Genomic DNA, 18,304 nt, shown 5'->3' on the forward strand with positions numbered 1-18,304 from the left:
CTGGTCAGTTCTGTGCTGCAGCACAAGATGCTGCTTCCAGGATAATCCGTGAGAGGACTCAGCCCCTCATCTTCCATCATAGGGGCTATCAGAGGTGTTCTTTGGGACACAGCCCACTCCATCCACAGCCATCCCATCTCCCTCTGGCCCTCATAACATAAGGCTTCATTTCATATCGCCTGTGGGGAGGAAGGGCGTTTGTCCATCCAGTCTTCCCACCAAGCAGTCAGTGGAGGAAGCCTACCTCTGGTGGAGCCTCAGTACCCACGGCTGTGCACACCCTCCCGAGACTCCGTTGTTGTTTCTCCACTCCCCCTGAACAGGTATATCTCTGTGCTGAGAGCCTTTTCTCAACCCCTGGTGCCCATGACAATATGATGTGGTGCCCACGACAATATGATGTGGTGCCCACGTTGACATAATGTGGTGCCAATGGTAGAAAGGACTGGATTTGGGCAGTTCCTACCAAGCCTAAGAAAACTGTGTCTCAGCTTCTCTTTCTTTCAAAGGCATGGAAGGGCTGTCAGCACTTTTGCATCCATCTTTAGCTAATGTGTTAAACCACACTGGGTTTTTTCACCAACCCTAGTGAAGACATGGCTGATGCTCTAGCCTCATCCAGCCTATGGCAGCCTGGATTGCAACAGGGAACAGCAGTCCTGAACTGGATTCAAATATCTTTTGTTAGGAAGGGACAATAGATTTTACCATCATTTATCCTAGTTTCTAGCTGGTATAGACATATTGTCATGCACAAGGTCACATCTTGGATCTTCACTCGCTTTGTCCAGGCAAAATTTTTACTACGCAGAAAGAAGCTGGCAATTTCCAGATCTCAGTGAGTCTAGAGCATCTGTAATGTACATTTTAACACTTACTGAGAAGGACTGTATTTTGCAGGGAAGAATGCACCTGAATTTGCAGTGTTTCCTCAGTGCAGAGGTTCATGGGCCAAAGAGATGGCCAGGCATTTAACACAGCTCTTTATCTTCTGCTGAACTCTCCAGCTGCCTTTGAGAGGAGCAGACCCTCATGCTGGGTGCACAGGGTCCAGATGTTGGCCAGACGATCAGTCCCTCTCTTTGCCTGTATTTTCTGCTTTGTACATGCTGTCGACACATTGCCAGACACAGAACAGATCCATCCTACAGTTTGGGGATCTTCATGTGGAACACTGGGGTCTGATCCAGGAGCAGCTGATTTATCTCGCTCGTACTGATAGTGTTGAGCCAAATGCTGAAAGAGTTTGTGTTGGTTATTTCAGTCCGTGCTTATGCAAGTGGCCTCAGCACTCAAGGCAGCAGGATTCCCTAAAGCAAGATCTTCTGAGAGATTACTTTCTTGAAGGAAGGTTTTTTTGAAGCTCTCATAATGCAAACATTGTAGCATACAGTACATCCTTGAAATTTAACTTTGCATCTGTATCACAACCACAGGAGCTTGGGTCTCTATGCAATCCGCTAGAAACAAATGTAGAGCTCTTTCTGGAGCGCTTACCTCCTCCTCAGACTCTTGTGTCGACTGCATACATTTTGGCAGTAGCTGTTTGTGAGGATGGCAAATGCACGTTTGTTACGATTGTCCCAGCTGAGGAATAGCCTTTCCTCAAGGAGTAAGCAGAGTGGAGTCTTCCAGAGCTGGTCTCTGTGAGGCACAGGGAAAGAAATAGGATCTGCTAACAAGTGCTTGGTGACTTTCAGCTGCAAAGCCTCGAAATGCAGAGAAAGTAGCACTCCAAGAGATGACGTAATAACACATTTTATGTCATACTTACACCTCAGCTCCCACCTGAAGACCTTGATGTGCTTTCTAGAGCTACTGAAATAACACTATTCCCATTTTACAGCTGAAGATATTGCTACTGGGGATGACCAACCATCCTGAAAGATGTCCCTGAAGAATTTGCCCCACCCTGTGTGCCTGTAGCATGCCCCGGGGGATGGCTCTATCTCTGAACTGTGTTTCCGCCCTGCCACGGTTCCTCACCTCTGAAGAGATACATGCAGCAGGTGAGCAGAGCCCCGGATAAGAAACAGCCGAGTGACCCCGCCATGCCGAGCCAGCACGACCAGCCAAACTTGTACTGGATGCCCAGAAACACGTTGTGGAAGACCAGAGAGGAGCGCTCCACGTAGACATCAACGGCGTACCACACTGAGCCGGTAATGCCTGGGAGACCTGCAGGACAGGAGGGAGGTGCCACACAGAGCTCCCAGATGGACCATGAGGAGATCACAAACATAAAATCTGGAGCTATAGCCTGCTGTCTGCTGGGTCAGACTTTAGGATGGGAAGACCTTCCCTGGACGGCAAGTTTTGGCCCCTGTTCAGTCTCAGCCCAGTCACTTTGGCGGATTCACTCTGGCTCCTACTGATATCAGCTGGAGCACTGTCAGGCAGAGGCTGTGCCTCGCAGCTTGGCACTCACAGACACCATCAGTGCTGGTTGGCAACACTCGGGTTTCTGCAGTAAAAGGCAGAAAGCTCCTCCCTTCTCAGCTTGTTTATCAACTTGTTGTAAAGTTGCTTCAAGAATTTAATGTTCTAATCTGTTTTGACTTTCAGCACTTTGAGAGTGTTTTTTAGACAAACTTTGGGAGGCGAATGGATGATGTTTAAAAGAACCTCTCAAAGTGTTTCACATGTGCTCCCAGTGCCTGGGGTGAGTTATGTGTTAAATTTGCTTACACTGAAGCCGAGGTAGATGCTCGATATTGGCATAAAGTCAAATGAAATTAGTTGGTACCTAGTTGGCTGTCTATTTATTTTTGCATTTAAAATTCTCCCACTCTCTGTAACAGCAAAGCACCTCAGTCAATTGGGTATTTATCACCTGAGAGGGACAGATGTGTTATTATCCTTTTATTAGAGATCGGCTGCAGAGATTTTAGGCTAAGTGACTTGCCCAAGGTCACACAATCTGTGGCAGAGCCAGGAACCGAACCAGCATGCCAGGGCTTTCTAGTCCTTCAGCAACTAGGTCTCTTTGCCTTACCAACAACACTGACTTCTTCACAGTAAAACAGCTGTAAATGGAAGTCAGTCAGCTCAGGGCCAAGTCACCTGGTCAATACATGAAATGAAAGCAGATTAGCTCAACTATGTGCTGTTAGGGGCAGGCAGTGAACAGAGGAATCTACTGCACAAATAAAGCAGACAGACATCCTTCCCCCATGTTTACCCTCTAGAAAATCACCAACTACTCTCCCCAAAATAAGAGAAGGCTTTAAATCTCCCCCCTTTTGCTAAAGTGTGTCCTGCAGGGTGGGAGCACAGCGGGGGAATACCTGCAATGAGCAATGTAACTCCAGACACCAGGCAGATGCGCAGCTTGATGAGCGGCTCATCGGGGAGGAATTTCACGCAGTCCAGTCCCAGGACAAGGAAGAGAACTCCAAATCCTGCCAGGATATCTGCTGTGATCATCATGGCTCGGGTCAGCACCAGCTTCACTGCGGGACAAAAGCAGATTGTTCTAGTATACAAGGAATGGAAACGTAGGTGGGTAATGGGATCAGATCCCGCAGGAACATTTTTCTCTGGGGTGAAGCTTTCTCCAGCTTCCCCTGGGAGTAATACCTCTCTGATAAAAGAAACATGGCTTTAATATGTATGTGCACCAAATTATCTGTCACTGAGTAAAACAGATGCTCTTTTTGTCTACACTCAGGTGTGCCCACCGCTTGTAGAAACACCTTTGACTTTTACGTACCCGGGTGCTCGGCGAAGATGGAATCATACTCATCGCAAGTTTGGATCCCGTCAAAAACGTTTGTGACACATTCCCACCACAGGCCACGGCATTTTGTACTCACCTGTGGGATGAGAAGAGAAAGAAGACCATGTGTTAATATATCCACCAACACACGGATGGTCAGCTAGGCCTTTCAACAGAAATCCTGGTCCAGTTACATTGATGGCAAACCGGAGTTGTTTAGCTTGAAGAAGAAAAAAAGCAGCAGAACGGAGAAAAAGGGCAATGTTTTCTGTGTCCCTACTAATGGTTTTAAATTAGAGCAAAAGAAATTCAGACTAGACATTAGGGAAAAAAACTTCCTATTGGTAAGGATAAAAATTCTGAAGGAAATTTCTGGGAGGAGCTGGGGGGTGGCTGACAGGAGAGGTCTAAGAGCAGGTTTGAGCACTCTTTGCTTGTCTAGGCTGAGCTGGGCAGGGCTATGGACCAGACGACCTGAGAATTTGCTGTCCATGCTCCCCTTACATCACCCTCCTGCTCAGAGGTGGCTGTGGCGGGGTGAAGGAGTGCTTTGCTGCAGAGCAAAGGTGTGGATGTGAGCCCCTCTCCAGAGGCGTGTGGAGGGCTGCCCCCAAATGACTCAGCCATAAACACTGGCTGGAAAATGAGAGGCAGCCAGTGCTGATCCCGGCCCTGGGGCTCCCGGTGCACTGCCGGTTATGGGACCACGCGTGCCCGAGCCACACTCATCGCTGAGACATCCAGACTCGGCAGACGTTGCAGTAGCATCATGGCTAATCGTCTCCGTTGTCCTGAAGCCGTAGATACCATTCCCAGCCCAGCCTTCCATAAATCACTTTAATATGGGAGGTATTTTCATTACCGATGCAAATATGGCAACAAGCACCTCTAAAACATTCCTGGAATTGCTCATACAAGGAGCGGAGTTAATGTCGGTGCAGCTGTGGGCTCCAGCCTGCCCCGCTGCTGCCAGCGACACCCACTGCAGTTAATGGAAAGAGAAACTCTCCCGGGGAATGGGTTTCACGCAGGGGAAGGGTACCGGGCTTGCTTGGATGACGCAATAAATTCATTTTTTCTTGCACTGTGTAAGTCACAAAGCAGATAATAACATATCTCAGCCACTTAATGAAGTCTCATTCAGGTTGTATTGTAGTCTGTAGCCAGCTGCTGTATTTTCTCCACAATGCAATGTCCAAGCCAGACTGTACACCTTCTCTGTGGTACTGCACTGTGGATAAAAGGTGAGTAAAAATTCTTCGCTACTTCAGACTTGCAAAAAAGATACTATTTATGTTTGAATGAAAACAATCTACATGTTTTGTTTCATAAAGATGAAAACTACTTAAAATTTCTGAGAATTTTGGGTCAGGTTTAATGAAAAATATCACAAAAAAATGAGAAGCAATGCTGGAAAAACCTGTTTTCATTGATTCTGTGTTTTTCAAGAGAACAGTGCCATGTAAAACAATTTGCCATGTTTGTATTAGATGTAAGTTTTTACCATGGCCCTCTTAATCCAGCTGCAGCTTCTCTGCTGTCTTAACTCACCACCATTCTGGCAGTGCTTGAAATTAGTGTATTTTTATTAAATTACATATTGCTCCACTTGTATTTATATCATTTCATGTTCCTCCCAAACCACCATAGGCTTATTCATATTACTCTGTGTTCAGCTAATACTCTCAGTTACTTCCTCACTTGCTCACATGAGTACTGTTTTTTAAATCTTACAAGCAGCATCTTCATCTATATTATTTACAAAGACACTAAGAGGATTCCAGGCTTTGTCAGCCTCCAAGCAAAGCAGAGGCCTTAAGGTGCAACAGTTGTGATCATGGTCTAGCTTGTAAAACAACCCCCTTCCCAGACTAGAAAAAACGTGATAAATGTTTTGTGTTTCTTGGGATGTTTCAGTTGTCAACTACTCCTGCTAGCGCTGAACATGGGCAGAAGCAGGGATCAGCCCATGTCTATGCAGCACGTGCACAGCCAGGGATAAATGTCTCATTGCCTGCGCAGGAGTGATGGGAACAGACGTCGGAGGGGGGATCTGTGGCTGGCCTGAGCCACTGCTGAGCTATTCCAGTTTCTGTTATCTGCCTCAACCTTCTTGGCCATCCCTTGCTCCCCTCTGCTTTGTGAACCGTTTGTCCTTCTGGCTGTTAATCTGCTCCCAAACCACCCTTGGGCATCTGCCCTTGCGCAGACAGCACAGACCCTCAGGCACACAGGAACTCGCTGCTGTAAATGGGAGAGGGGTCAGGGCTGGCTGCGGCATCATGTGGGGGCATGGATTTCTCCATCCCATGGGCGCACCCGTGCACCATGTTGGTAGCACTAGTTCCCCATCACCTCTTTCCCCCCATAGCAAATCTGCTCCAGCTTCCCTGGGCCCAGCCAAGGACTCCCGGAGAAGCTAAAGCATCATGGCCAAACACCTCATCTCCCGCTTTGATTACAAAACACATTGCCACGACCTGCTTTCCCTAACACAAGTATGCATGTAAAACATAAACGGCATAATAACTGTAATATATATATAATTATATCCTATGCATAATGTAGAAATAATATTAAAATAATTCTAATACCAAAAAATGACAGAACAAGCACACACTTCCCCTTCTGGGGAAAGCGCAGCAGACAAACATGTGAGCGATGTTAGTCACAGTGGTTTACTGCACTGTAAAAAGGTGCCAACATACAATGATTACAAGCCCAGCACGAGAGTAAAACAGGCAGCGTTTAACAGTAGTGGTAATGTTTTTAATCCGCCTGCAACAGGGAGGGACTGTGTACACAATACAGTGCTTGCTGGGAAGTAGATTATGGGTTTTTTCCAGCACAAACTGCTGCAAAAATTGACCCAGGCTTGTCTTGATGCTCACCCGGAGTGCACCAGCTTAAACCACTTTCTGTGTTGCTGTGACCTGGTTGTTTCTGAAGGGGAGGTGAGGGGCTGTGAGAGCTGAGCGCTGGCTGGGGCCCCCACAGCCGCTCCCTGCGCTCCCTGGCTTCTTTCCCCTGGGCTGCTCCTCTCCAGAGGGACCACAGTGAGGGCTGCATCCCCCCCAGCTGCTGGGGGCCAGGGTCAAAGCCAAGCGACTTCCTATGCTGGAGGATGGAGTTCCTTTCTCCTGAGGTCGAAGTTGCCTGAATTACCCTTTTTCCAGCTGAAAACAGGAGTCATTGTGGACTCCACGCCTTTCTGGCCATGGACAGTTTACCTGCATTCCCCTGTTTAGAGAGGCAGTGAGTCATTAGGGCCATTAAGGAGATCAGTGGTCAGGTATTAAGGCTGGGGGCGTTTTGCTCCATTATTTAGTATTCACACGCAGAGCAGGAATGTGAGAGTAGTGGCTGCTAATAACCAAACTGGGTGTTAATGGAGCACTTCAGGGCAGCCCAGCACAGGTGCCTTTGTGCCAAGAAGACAAGGTTACACAGCCTCAGGGTAACGGACTGGTTCTTTCCTGGGCTCACTTTGCTGAAGAGTTGGGTTTCCCTCTTCTGTTTTTCCTACAATCTGGGATCCATTTGGCTTTTCTGAGTATACGGCTATCCTCAGCTGACTACACACAATTCGCATCTTCCTGAAATGAATCTAAAATATCTCCTAAATTAAGATGATAAATGAAGAGTGATATCCCAGCCAGCATCAGTGGGTGCACACTGTTTTCCCTGCCAAGAGGCTCATTGAGCAGAGACATTGACCATCAGCAACTTCACCGCATTGGCTCTATGACCACTTCAGCATCTACAACCACCTTCCAGGGTGGGACTGGCAGTCAGATTGTCAGGATTTCTTGTGGCATAGAGAAAAAAGGTATTTTTCTTGTAATCAGTTTTATCCTTCTTTCCTCAGATAGTTCACCCCTTGATGTGATGCAGCTAAACGTTGCATTGCAATCACTGAGTGCAGAGGAGCTTTTCTGGTTTCCTATGCCGGGTAGCAGATAGAAAGTTTCCTCCTGATATAGTCAGCCAAACTCTCTGTCTTGGAAGGTGTTTCAGCTTCACTGCATAAAGTATCCAGTTTGCCAGAGAGCAGATTCCCACACTGTGGACCTGCAGCCCTTAAACGTACAGAAAGTGCTGGCTGCTCTGGGAAGAAAAATACAAACTTGCCATACTGAGTGCTGGAGAAACGGCGACGGTTTGGGGTCTGGAGTCTCTGGGGCACACCTTGCATGTAAGCGGCATTCTGCTCCCTTGTTTGCAATTTACTTTTGCCAATACCTTTCTCTAACATGAGGGTGCTATTGTCTGCACAAGTTCAAGAAGATATTTTTGAGTGCTGGATCTGACGCACTCATGTCCCCATGCTCCCCATAAATTTCTGCTAGCCCTATAGCTCAATGGCTGTTAAGAAAAAGACTTGAAGAGCACAGGTGTACATGCTGGACTTTTCCACCAAGAAGTCTGACCTACAGAATTAGAAACATCTCCAAATATCCATGCAGGCTGGAGACGCAGGATAACTGTACTTAAGTTCACGCACATTTAAACCTAGAGCCTATAGACCTTTCCTGAAATTACTAAGTGAGAGCAGAATCTGGATAATAAAGTCTGGCAGAGAGAATTACAGAAAATACCACTTTTTCCCTGCTCTTGCCAGAGTCATTCATTTCATTTTCATCCACTTTCATGCAGCACAACAGGGAAAAAGTACATGAGAGTGGAGCAATGGTGCCAGAAACCAAACTCTCTCTAAGACACATTTGTTTTGGTGATCAGGCTTTCCTCACCCCAATCTTACCTCCAGGGAATCATCAGCGTTCACCATCCAGCAGTCTGTCCAGGTAGATGCTATCAAAAACCCAGTAGAGAAAAAAGCAAAAAAACAGCCCACATACTGGAGGAAAAACCTCATGCCAGCAGGTGATCAGCACATCCAGGGGGGTGAGAAAAACAGTGCTCAGCCTTTATTCTTAAAGCTGGGGTAGAGGCAGAGCCTCAGTGTCCCAGGTCACTGCCACCCTCTTCCAGTGGCCATGAACAGTGGGAACTTTTCACTTCGCAGATGCCATCCGTTAGTGATGGCCGCAGGAGCAACGCTCACCTGCAACCGGGACGGGAGGAGGGTGAGAGCACCCACGGGAGCTGCTGCAGCCAATCCGCCCTGCACAGTTAATGCTCTTGTCATGCCTGGCTGAAGAGAAATGGGGTTGTGCAGAAGTGGCATGCAGGTAACTGGAGTCCTGGACTGGCAAGGAAAACAGGTATCATTGCAGGTTTTGGCAAAGTAGGGATTAAAAAAAAGAATCAAAACTTGTTCTTCAGGGCAGAAGTTTTGAGCACTGCTAAGGGATGCACAGACGAGCTCTCCTGTGCACACACATGTTTATTCGTGTGCATTCGTGTACATTGGTTCATGCCTTATCAGTGTGTTGGTGTAGATCCCAGGCCCTCTGGTTACCCTGTTGGTCTCTGATGCAGTGATGATCTGGTTCAATGCAGGAAAGGGAAAAGGTAGCAGTCATGGGTCTTCAGATCCAACACCAACAACCATCCCAGCTCAGATATGGAGCTTTGTATTCTGCATTTAAGCCAAACCTAGATACTTCTCATGCCCTGGACTTCAATTTGTTCATGGCCTGAGTCTGATTCCCATGTGGGAATCTTGAACTTTTCAAGCCAGTGCCAGTTCAGGGAATTTTCTTTGGTTGGATTTTGTCTGCTCGCTTACTGCCATTGCAACTTTCCTGTTTTCCTGCAGGACTCTCTGGGTGGACAGGGGTCACACAGGCTGCCAGGGACAAAAGGATGGGGCCTCTGTAAGGAGGCTTCTTACTCAGTGCCTCCTCTCACGCAGAGCTGAGAAACACAGCAAGGCTCCAGGGCAACTCCCAGGAAAACCAAGGGGGAGTGGAACTAGAAATTCCTCCCATCCCAAAGGTAGGAATGCACAGAAACCGTCATATCCTCAATGATCTTTGTTTTTGAAAAGAGAAGCCATAAAAGACTGGGGACCTGCCTTTAGTAGGCAAGTCTTCAACACAGGGCTGAGAGGCAGATTCTCACTCTGCTTTCAGCTCTGCTTACAATCTGCTTGACCAAACTGATGGCGTCTGTCATCTCAGCTGTCACCTCCAGATGGAGCCAATCGGTACTTCTACAGAATTGCTCAAACCTTGCTTTCTCTTCTCCGAGATTTCCCTCCAAATACAATAGCAATAAGAAGTTTATTATTCTTACAATATATAACCTGTATAATTCCTATCATAACCTCGTAAGGCAGTTTTACTGTCAGAGTTAACAATTTTTTGCCCTGATCCCAGGATCATTCTGTTCCTCAGAGGTCATGCCGTAGAAGAGGTCCTTCAGCACGTGCTTTGAGAGACACTGGGTAGAGAACAAAATTCCCAAGTCAAAAGGCCAGGGTCTGCAGGACGCTCTGCTGCTTTAGCTTTTCTGCTCTCTGTCTTCTAATTCCATTCTCAGAAGCCTACAAGTGAGGAACTTTTCTTCTTCCTTCTCTGCCAGATGCATGTCTTGATATGGTTATGCAAGTATGATGCTTTCTGCTGAGTTTTCTGGCATCCAAGTGTCTATATAAGGCAAAACCACCCATGATCTTCACTTCATGGCTTTCTTTGACAAGGGTGGAGTTGTGTTTCCAACAGTTCTGACCCACAGGGACGGGGCATTGGCCATGCAGGTCCCATAAAGCATAATGACTTTCATTAGCCACATGGGTATAGATTGCATTGATGTGAGACAGGTGCTGATAATATGCATTATCTTCCTATGCTTGTCTTGCACTGTGTTAATTAACCTGTGGCTGCATCAGTTTTCAAAACAACATATCTTAGCCAGTTGTTAGTAGTAACTCAGAAAATTTAAGAGAGCCTTCCACAAACAGAGTTTTACAGTAGTAGAGAATTAGCCAGCAAATGTATTATAGCCATATGGATCTCCTTGCCTTCTCATTCTGTCCTGCACCCAAATACAGGCCTCTTTCAGAGAGGATAAACCCAGCTGGGGAGAATGGGACCATTTTTCCTCATTTGGTGCATGGTGAAAGTGTGCCCGATACTAGCATGACCGAGGTAGAAAGCAAAAAACTCCCAGGGGAACAGCAGGACTGCGGTAATAGCCAGAGTGGTGTTTCTAAGCTTTTGTAATGGGCACTTCATACTCTGTTCTTCCAGCTTAGCACATCAGATGTCCACACATGACAGCCCAAGGAGCAAATTCCACTAAGGGATGAAGGCAACGTGTCCAGTTACCAGTGCTGCCTGTGCTTTGCTCCATCTCTCCATAGCTGTCACGGCAGTCCTGGCAAAGTCTTGTTTATTTTCCGCATACCCAGCAATTCCTGTTGCTGTCCCAGCTCCAGCTCCATCCACCTCCCTGTGTTCACCCTCCCTGCAGGGCAGGGCAGGCGAGTGACCCTTCCTAGAGCAGGATGCCAGCGCTTCCCTGGCCGTGAGTCACTGGGGGACGGGAAGTGGCTTCACACCAGACATTTGCATCTAGCTCAGGGCTCAGGAGCATCCTGGCCTTGGTGGCAGAGGAGGTCAGGATCCTCCAGTTTTCCCTGGTGTAAGACTGCTCCAGAACGTGCAACACAATGAAGATTGTGATTTTCACCTGACAGAGAGGCCAATGCAGTATCTGGTCCTTCATTAGGCCCATGTCTCCAAAAATTTCCATGGTAACTGCTGGCATTATTAGAAAGAATACAATATTCTTATTCAGTAGAAACTGACAAGGTACATATTTCACACAAAATCACAGAATCATTAAGGTTGGAAAAGACCTTTAAGATCATCAAGTCCAACCATCAACCCAACATCACCATGCCCACTAAACCATGTCCCACAATGCCTCGTCCAGACCTTCCTTGAACACTTCCAGTGATGGTGACTCCACCACTTCCCTGGGCAACTTATTCCAGTGTTTCACCACTCTCTCAGTAAAGAAATTTTTCCTAATACCCAGTCTAAACCTCCCCTGGTGCAACTTGAGGCCATTTGTATTTAATACTCTTTATTTAAAACAAGTCAGCATTTTTGTGAAGCAAACTCTGTAGCAGTTTCTCATCATACTCTGCTTTCCTAACTTAGCATGACAGATGTCCCCTCAGCTTCAGAAAACAGCTCTCCCAAAATAACCTCCCAAGATGTCTTTGTATAGCCTAAAACCTGGATGACATGACTCAGTGTAGCTTTCAAATGGATCTGTAGGCTGTACTATATATGCTAACTGTATCTTATTCTCCTGGCTAACCTAACATTTACAGTACTTTGACACTAACAAAAGCATCCTAATGCTTAATTATCAGAGCTTGGCCTTGTAGGGCTCTTAAACTGCACGGTATCAATGCAGCATAACTTTGCTACTGTAACAGCCTTATCACCTTGTCTACACAGAGTCACAGCTAAGAGACGAGTGCACTATGGGTCGATTGCTTTTATTACTCATTAACACAAAGTGGTCTGGCTTCTCCGTTAAAGGCAAGCCATTATATTAGACAGAGCGATAGAAACTAGTGCCGCTCTTGGGAGGATCATAGCTGGTTTTCATCTGTCTACCTACAAAACCGTTCTTGCAGCAACACCCCAATGAGGTCCTGTGATCAGGGAAGGGTTGTGTCCTCACTTTACTTCCACAGTGTCTAATATAGTGTAGCAGAGGGACTTGAGCAAGAGGGAAGCGGTGATGCTGTGCATTAATGCATGAAATATGGACCTAACTGCAGGCAAGCAAGCAGTCAGTGGTGTGACTGTCATGTTCAGGGTCAGGGGCTTGTCCAACGGGCACAACTCAGGAGCCAGAGGTGATGGAGAGCTTCGGGAGGGGTTTCCCTAAGAGCTCTTCTGCTGCTGTGGAAGATTCCATGGGCTTGTCTGCCCGACCCTTCCCACTCCTACCTCCTGGCTGTACCCCCTCCATTTTCCTGCTTCATACACTACCACCCATGGCTTCTAAGTGCCTTCATCTCCAGATCAGTGCTCCTTGGACATGAGATGCGTGCAAACATGAATTATGGAGCAGTGTGGGTCAGCTGTAATGAACCACTCCAGCCATGCTCATATGGTCACAAAACCCTAGGATTTAGCTTGGAGTTAGCTTGGTAACCCCAAGGAAAACAGTAAGACTTCTGAGCAACCTGTGACTTTTCAAGAAGGCAATATATAGGTTTAAAAGAAAATACGAAAGGAAAGGCATTTTCTAGTAGATAGGAGCTTAAAGGATTGGTAAGCAAAAACTCTATGTGTGTGTATACTATACACACAGGTATGATGCTTACATACACTCCTTTAAAAGAGTTCTTTTAATCACTCCAACGCAATAAAAAATAAAATAAGCATTTCAACAGAGTCTTTTCAGGGTCTCAAAGTACCCTGCAACCTCTCTTCAGTACAATAAATTTTGGTTTATAGCTCCTATGGAATCCCACACCTGAGAAACACATAGTCTCAATGATGTATTACTAACCCCTTTTATAGCTGGGGAAACGGAGGCACTGACTAAGTGCCTTAGATCGAGAGCGAGGAGTCACAGCCCCGCTCCTCTTTAGCACTGGGGCAGCACTCTCTGCACGGGCGTGGTAAGATCCTTATCGGTGAAAACATGCGTGACCACTCGGGTTTCCTGAAAGCAGCCACCACCGAGAACACACAGTGCTGTCGCTGCATACCAGCTTCACACAGGCGTGTATAGGCAGAGGAGCTGGGCAGTGGATTAGACACACCTTTTCTCGGCATGTCAGTAGTTCCAGTGAATAGCCCTCTTCCCCAAGCTCCCCGGGGGCTGTTGATGCCCTGCCACGTCCCGGTGGCGTCATCCTCATCCAAGCATGTGTTTCCCAGCGTGAGCCTGAACTTTCCCGTGCCCTGATGCAAAGGCGATAAAATGCGAGTGAAGCACAAGGTCTGTGCCACTAATAGCAATCGTGCAGGAAGGGAAGGGTGAGCGGGGTGAATGTTTAGCTCTTTCCACAGTACCAGAGAAAAGCAACAGAAGAAAGGTCCTGTGGTGGAAGGGATTTGCATTGTCTCTGTGCTCCGGCGGCTGCTTCTCAGAAACTCGTCTCACTTTTGCCTAAGTGAGAGGGGCCGCCGTACGTGCGCTTCACCCTGCAGGCTCTCCTGGCTGAAATCCAGCCCCTCTTGTGACTCACTTTTCACAAGAAACATCCGCTTCAGACCTCTGTGCCCCTCGCTCCTATTCACCAACCTGCTTATCGGAGAGTGATGAAAGACCCTCTAGAAGACTCATTGAGGAGGGGATAAAAGTAACTACTGGGTTAGAAATACATGGTTTGGTAACAGGATGTTTGATTTGCTATAAAAAGGCAAGGAAGGCAAGAGCTGAGGCTCAGAGAAAGCAGTTGCTGCTGTGATTCACAGCCCGTGACAGTTTTGGGACCTGGTTAGGTGAGTGTGGGTCAGGTTTGGGTACGGGATCTCTAAGGAGTTTCCCTGCAGAGCTCTGGGGCTGCAACTCTCATAAAATCAGTGTCTGCTTACCTTCCTGTCATCAGTCCCTCACCACACACTCGCTGTCCCCTTCTGTTTAATACCCAGCATCCAAACCGCACATCGAATGCTGCCCGAAGCTGACGCAGGGTGACCCCCAGGTCTGCCCCCCCATGAGGCGCTGTACCCACGGGCAGGACTGCGCACAGCTGGGCTCCAGCAAGGGGGAGAAGACAACTGCAAACAGCCCAAAGACTCCCAGGAGGCCACCCCCTCACTCCAGTCCTCTCTCTTCACGGGGAGGAGACGGGGCAGGGATGCCTCTGCTCCTGCCACTGAGAAAACTAGTGTGAGCAGAGCCCCTCATGGCTCACAAACACCCCATCACCCTCTGCCTTCACCTTGCAGCCAAGCTGGGCTGTAGGCTGGAGGACAAAACCATGGAGGAAGAGGAATGAGGAAGGGGAAGGACAGCCTAATCCTTGATGAAAACTCCACGAGAAATGGGGAGAGAGGGACAGAGCTGCAGTCCCAGCCCTGGGACAGGAGACAACAGCAGGTGACTCCAGCCTCCCGTGCTCATCTCGCCCAAGCATTTATATAGGGAGTGTCTTCAGAGGCCTCCTCTCCTCTTCTCTCTCCTGCCCTGTCCTCTCCCCCACATTGGAGTCACTCTGTGCACTAGTGGAGAGGAGAGCACGGCATGTGCTTTCCCTCCTTCTCCTATTCCGTCCCTATTCTGCCCCGGTGGTCGTGGTTCATGTAGGGCTCCATTTCCCTTTCTGTTCTTTATGGAGACGTGCTGTTCCTCATCCAAGCTCTCCCAAAGGAGACCATCCCTCCGCCTGCTTCTGGCTTAGGCTTCATTCACGCCTTCTTTTCCAACAGCACAGGGTGTGGGCTCACCCGAGTGCTCCCAAATCACCCATCAGCTAAGCCTCTGTGTACATTGGGCTTAAGGAAGAGTTTTCATGAGCACAGGAGAGAGACACAGCTGTCAGAGAAACACCTCCAGCCTCTGGGCTCCAGCCAGATAACTGGGGTTTTAAACTACCTCTAGGCATTGAAATAATGACCTTGGGTTGCCAATGTGCTCTCCCAGTCCTAACGATAAAGGGTGTGTTAGAAAGTCCAGGGGAGAAGCTCCTTCCCTCCTCCTCTGCCTTGCACACATGTGCATGCACAAGCTCTGCTTCCAGTGCAGATGGGTCTTGCACTTAGCAAAGGATTTTCAAGAGTTTCATTTCCACATAGGCACTAGAATAACTGGCCACATTTAAAGACTTCTTTAAATGTTTGACCCTGCTCCCCACTGGAAAATCCAGCCATGTGTGTTACAGCAGCAGCTACTGAGTGCTTCAGAAATACCTGGCTCTGATTTCAGTGTCTTAAAGGGGACTGAAGCATATTGAATATCAGTACTTAAAAATCCCATCCTACTGGTCCTCTCACTTTCCAGAGACAACTACTTGTTGATAGATGGCTGTACAGGGTCAGCTTATCCATTGGGATGCTGAGCAATTGCTCACCAGTTCTGGTCTGTCATAAGATTTTCTACTTCTCAGTAATCTATATCTTGAACTGTTCCAGTAACCAAGTACATCCCAAAAACGTTAGGTTAAATACATCGCCAGAGGAATTCCTAGTAATATGTGCAAGGGACTGAGTTCAACAACCCCAAAAGAGACCTGAAACCTCATCTCCTAGCCTTTATGTTGCCCCTGAACAGTCTGATCTACAAATCTTGCAGCAGTTTAAAGCAGAGCCTTTCTAGGAAGGACCCTGGATCACTTTATCTTCCCAGCACCGATTACCTGACATGTCGTAAGGGCTGAGGAAATGGTTGTGATCCAGGCACAAAAAAGTGAGACATAGCCATATCCTGGGATGTGAATCTTTGAGCAATCTCTAAAATGCTGACTATGGCTTGGGCTTTTCCTTGACATGAAGGTTGCCCCAAAACCAGACTCACAGGTACTTGAACTTGATAGCTTAGTTGCTCACTGGGTGAGCAACATAAGTGGTAGTAACTCTGGCTTCATGGCGGTAACTCTGTCTTCAGTATTGGCTTAACAGCAGTTCCTGCAGAGGACTTCAGATCCAGTCATCAGGCATCCTCTCTTCTTCCTCCTTCTATCTGTTTGTTATATCATTCCAATGCCCCCCTCCTTCCTTCCTATGATGTCGGGAAGAACCACCTGAGATTCTTCCAAAGAAGAAAATTTTTCAGTGGTGATCCTGAAGGTGATCAGATTCTTCACTCATCAACCTCAGGAAATTAGTTTTATAACTAGACCATCAAGCTCATATATGAGCACAGACACCACCCATCCCTGAGTCCCCGGTGGAAACTTGGTGAGATATGGATAGAAATGTGATCCCTGTTTCAACTGGTCCCTGGAGGATCAGCACCAAGATCTTGCAGGCATCGCGAACACGGTGAGAGCAAACAGGATGGCTGGATGCCAAGGGCATCCGTGGAGGAGCTGAGAGATGTTTTCTTAATTGCACTTAGAAAACTCTTCCATGGATGCTACCAGGGATGAATTTTATCTTGTCAGGACCTTGGTGCACATCTGTCATGGCTCATGTGCTGAGTATGACACTCACACACACACGGATTTGCCCCCTCTCAGTCAGGCCTGGGTCTCACTTATTCTCATTGCTATCCCTGTTCTGCCCTGGGACTCCAACACCAGAAGCTGCTGTTCTTCACCTGGCCCTAGTGACACATGGCGGGGAAAGTGGTTGACCCTTCCAACAAGGCACACTCTCCACCTGTCACTTCACTGTTGAGCCTCTTCTCTAGATGCCCCACCACACCTGTCTCATCATCTGACACCATGATTAGTTTCATACATTTTGAGAAAGACATTTGTTGATGATATGACACAGAGCTACTGTCTATCGACAGCATGGAGAAGCAAGCTTAGTAACTCCCTGCTTTTCCCACCATTACCTCTCTAGTACTATGAAAATTATTGTTTCCATTAATTTGATTGTGTCTGACTTTTGTTTTCTATCTGGCCTCTGGTACAGAATGTCCAGTGAAAGAACAATCCTAAAATAGGAAAAGCAAAAGCAAAATAACTCCTACCGTATGGGTCAAATCTCTTGGCCTCCATGGGATAGGTTTCGTGCCATGGAATCTCTATCAGAGCTTCCAATATTGCTCTGGAAAACAACACGTGAGCGGCCAAATGCAGGACCACCTTTATTTCTCAGCAGCTTGCTGCCTTGCACAGACAACCCCAGCGATCTGAGAGCTGTGGGTAATGACACACACGGTGCAGCTTTATACGTGCCAAACCCACTTGTTTATAGATGGGAATGATTTCAGTGTTTTGGGGCATTCTGTGGGACAGTCTTCAGCCTTGTGGTTATTTGTGGGTTGCCGATTCAGGAGAGGAGAAAAAACAAAGGCAACAGGTGAAAACCGAGAAGCCGGGGAGGAGACACGATCCTTTTCAGAGCCCTCGATGAAGGGTGGTTTGGAGGAGAATCCAGGAGTTCAGCCAGCCTCCAGCCTCGTGCAACTTCAGTGTGTTACATATAAGCACATTTTAACTAGAGCCAGATGAAATCCATCAAGTGAAGAGTAGAGTGAAACTACTCCCAAAACTGTAGCTTTATTACAGCTGGTGAGGAAACATGAATGTTTGAATGACTGCAAGAAGAGGGTTGATTATTAGCTTGGTTTATCTCCAGCAGATTAGGAATTCCAGGTCATGTCTGCTGACCAAACACAGAGAGGTTTATGGTGTTTCTGACCCCCAACATTTGAGAAGGAATAATTCAGACAGCCCATTTTAAATCCAATTTTCACAATATATTCCCTGTGTGTGGTTAGTATCAAGTAAGTGCAGTCAGTCTCTCTAACTGATGCTGCCTCCATCAACCACAAATTTCAATTCTAAAGAGGAAATCTGAACTTTCCTCCTGGAAATGGAGATTTCAATCCGTGTGTGCAGGGAAAAGCTCCAGTTTTGGTGCTATTTGCTATCCTGTAGCCTTATAGGCAATGAGCCATTTGGAGCAGGTCTTCTCCAACAACCTTTTTTAAAACTTTGTACTAAATGGCAGTCCTGCAATAGTGAGCAGCTGATGAAGGGTTAAGCTTTCTTTGTGCTGCTGTGCTCTGCAGCCCTGCAAG

At 47.3% G+C, this 18,304-nt stretch overlaps 1 protein-coding gene across 1 annotated transcript; it reads right to left on the minus strand.

Annotated features, from left to right (window-relative positions):
• Positions 1–1,504: 1,504 nt before the first annotated feature.
• CLDN16 (claudin 16) lies at positions 1,505–8,600 on the minus strand. Its single transcript, XM_009818855.2, has 5 exons — positions 8,481–8,600; positions 3,713–3,815; positions 3,288–3,452; positions 1,987–2,178; positions 1,505–1,644 (listed from the first exon to the last, which is right to left on the minus strand). Exons 1-5 carry the CDS (start codon positions 8,592–8,594, stop codon positions 1,505–1,507), a joined length of 714 nt encoding a protein of 237 aa, XP_009817157.1. The 5' UTR covers positions 8,595–8,600.
• Between the last annotated feature and the right edge of the window lie 9,704 nt (positions 8,601–18,304).

This window comes from Gavia stellata, chromosome 11 (assembly GCF_030936135.1).
Source record: "Gavia stellata isolate bGavSte3 chromosome 11, bGavSte3.hap2, whole genome shotgun sequence".
NCBI classification, from domain to species: Eukaryota; Metazoa; Chordata; class Aves; order Gaviiformes; family Gaviidae; genus Gavia; species Gavia stellata.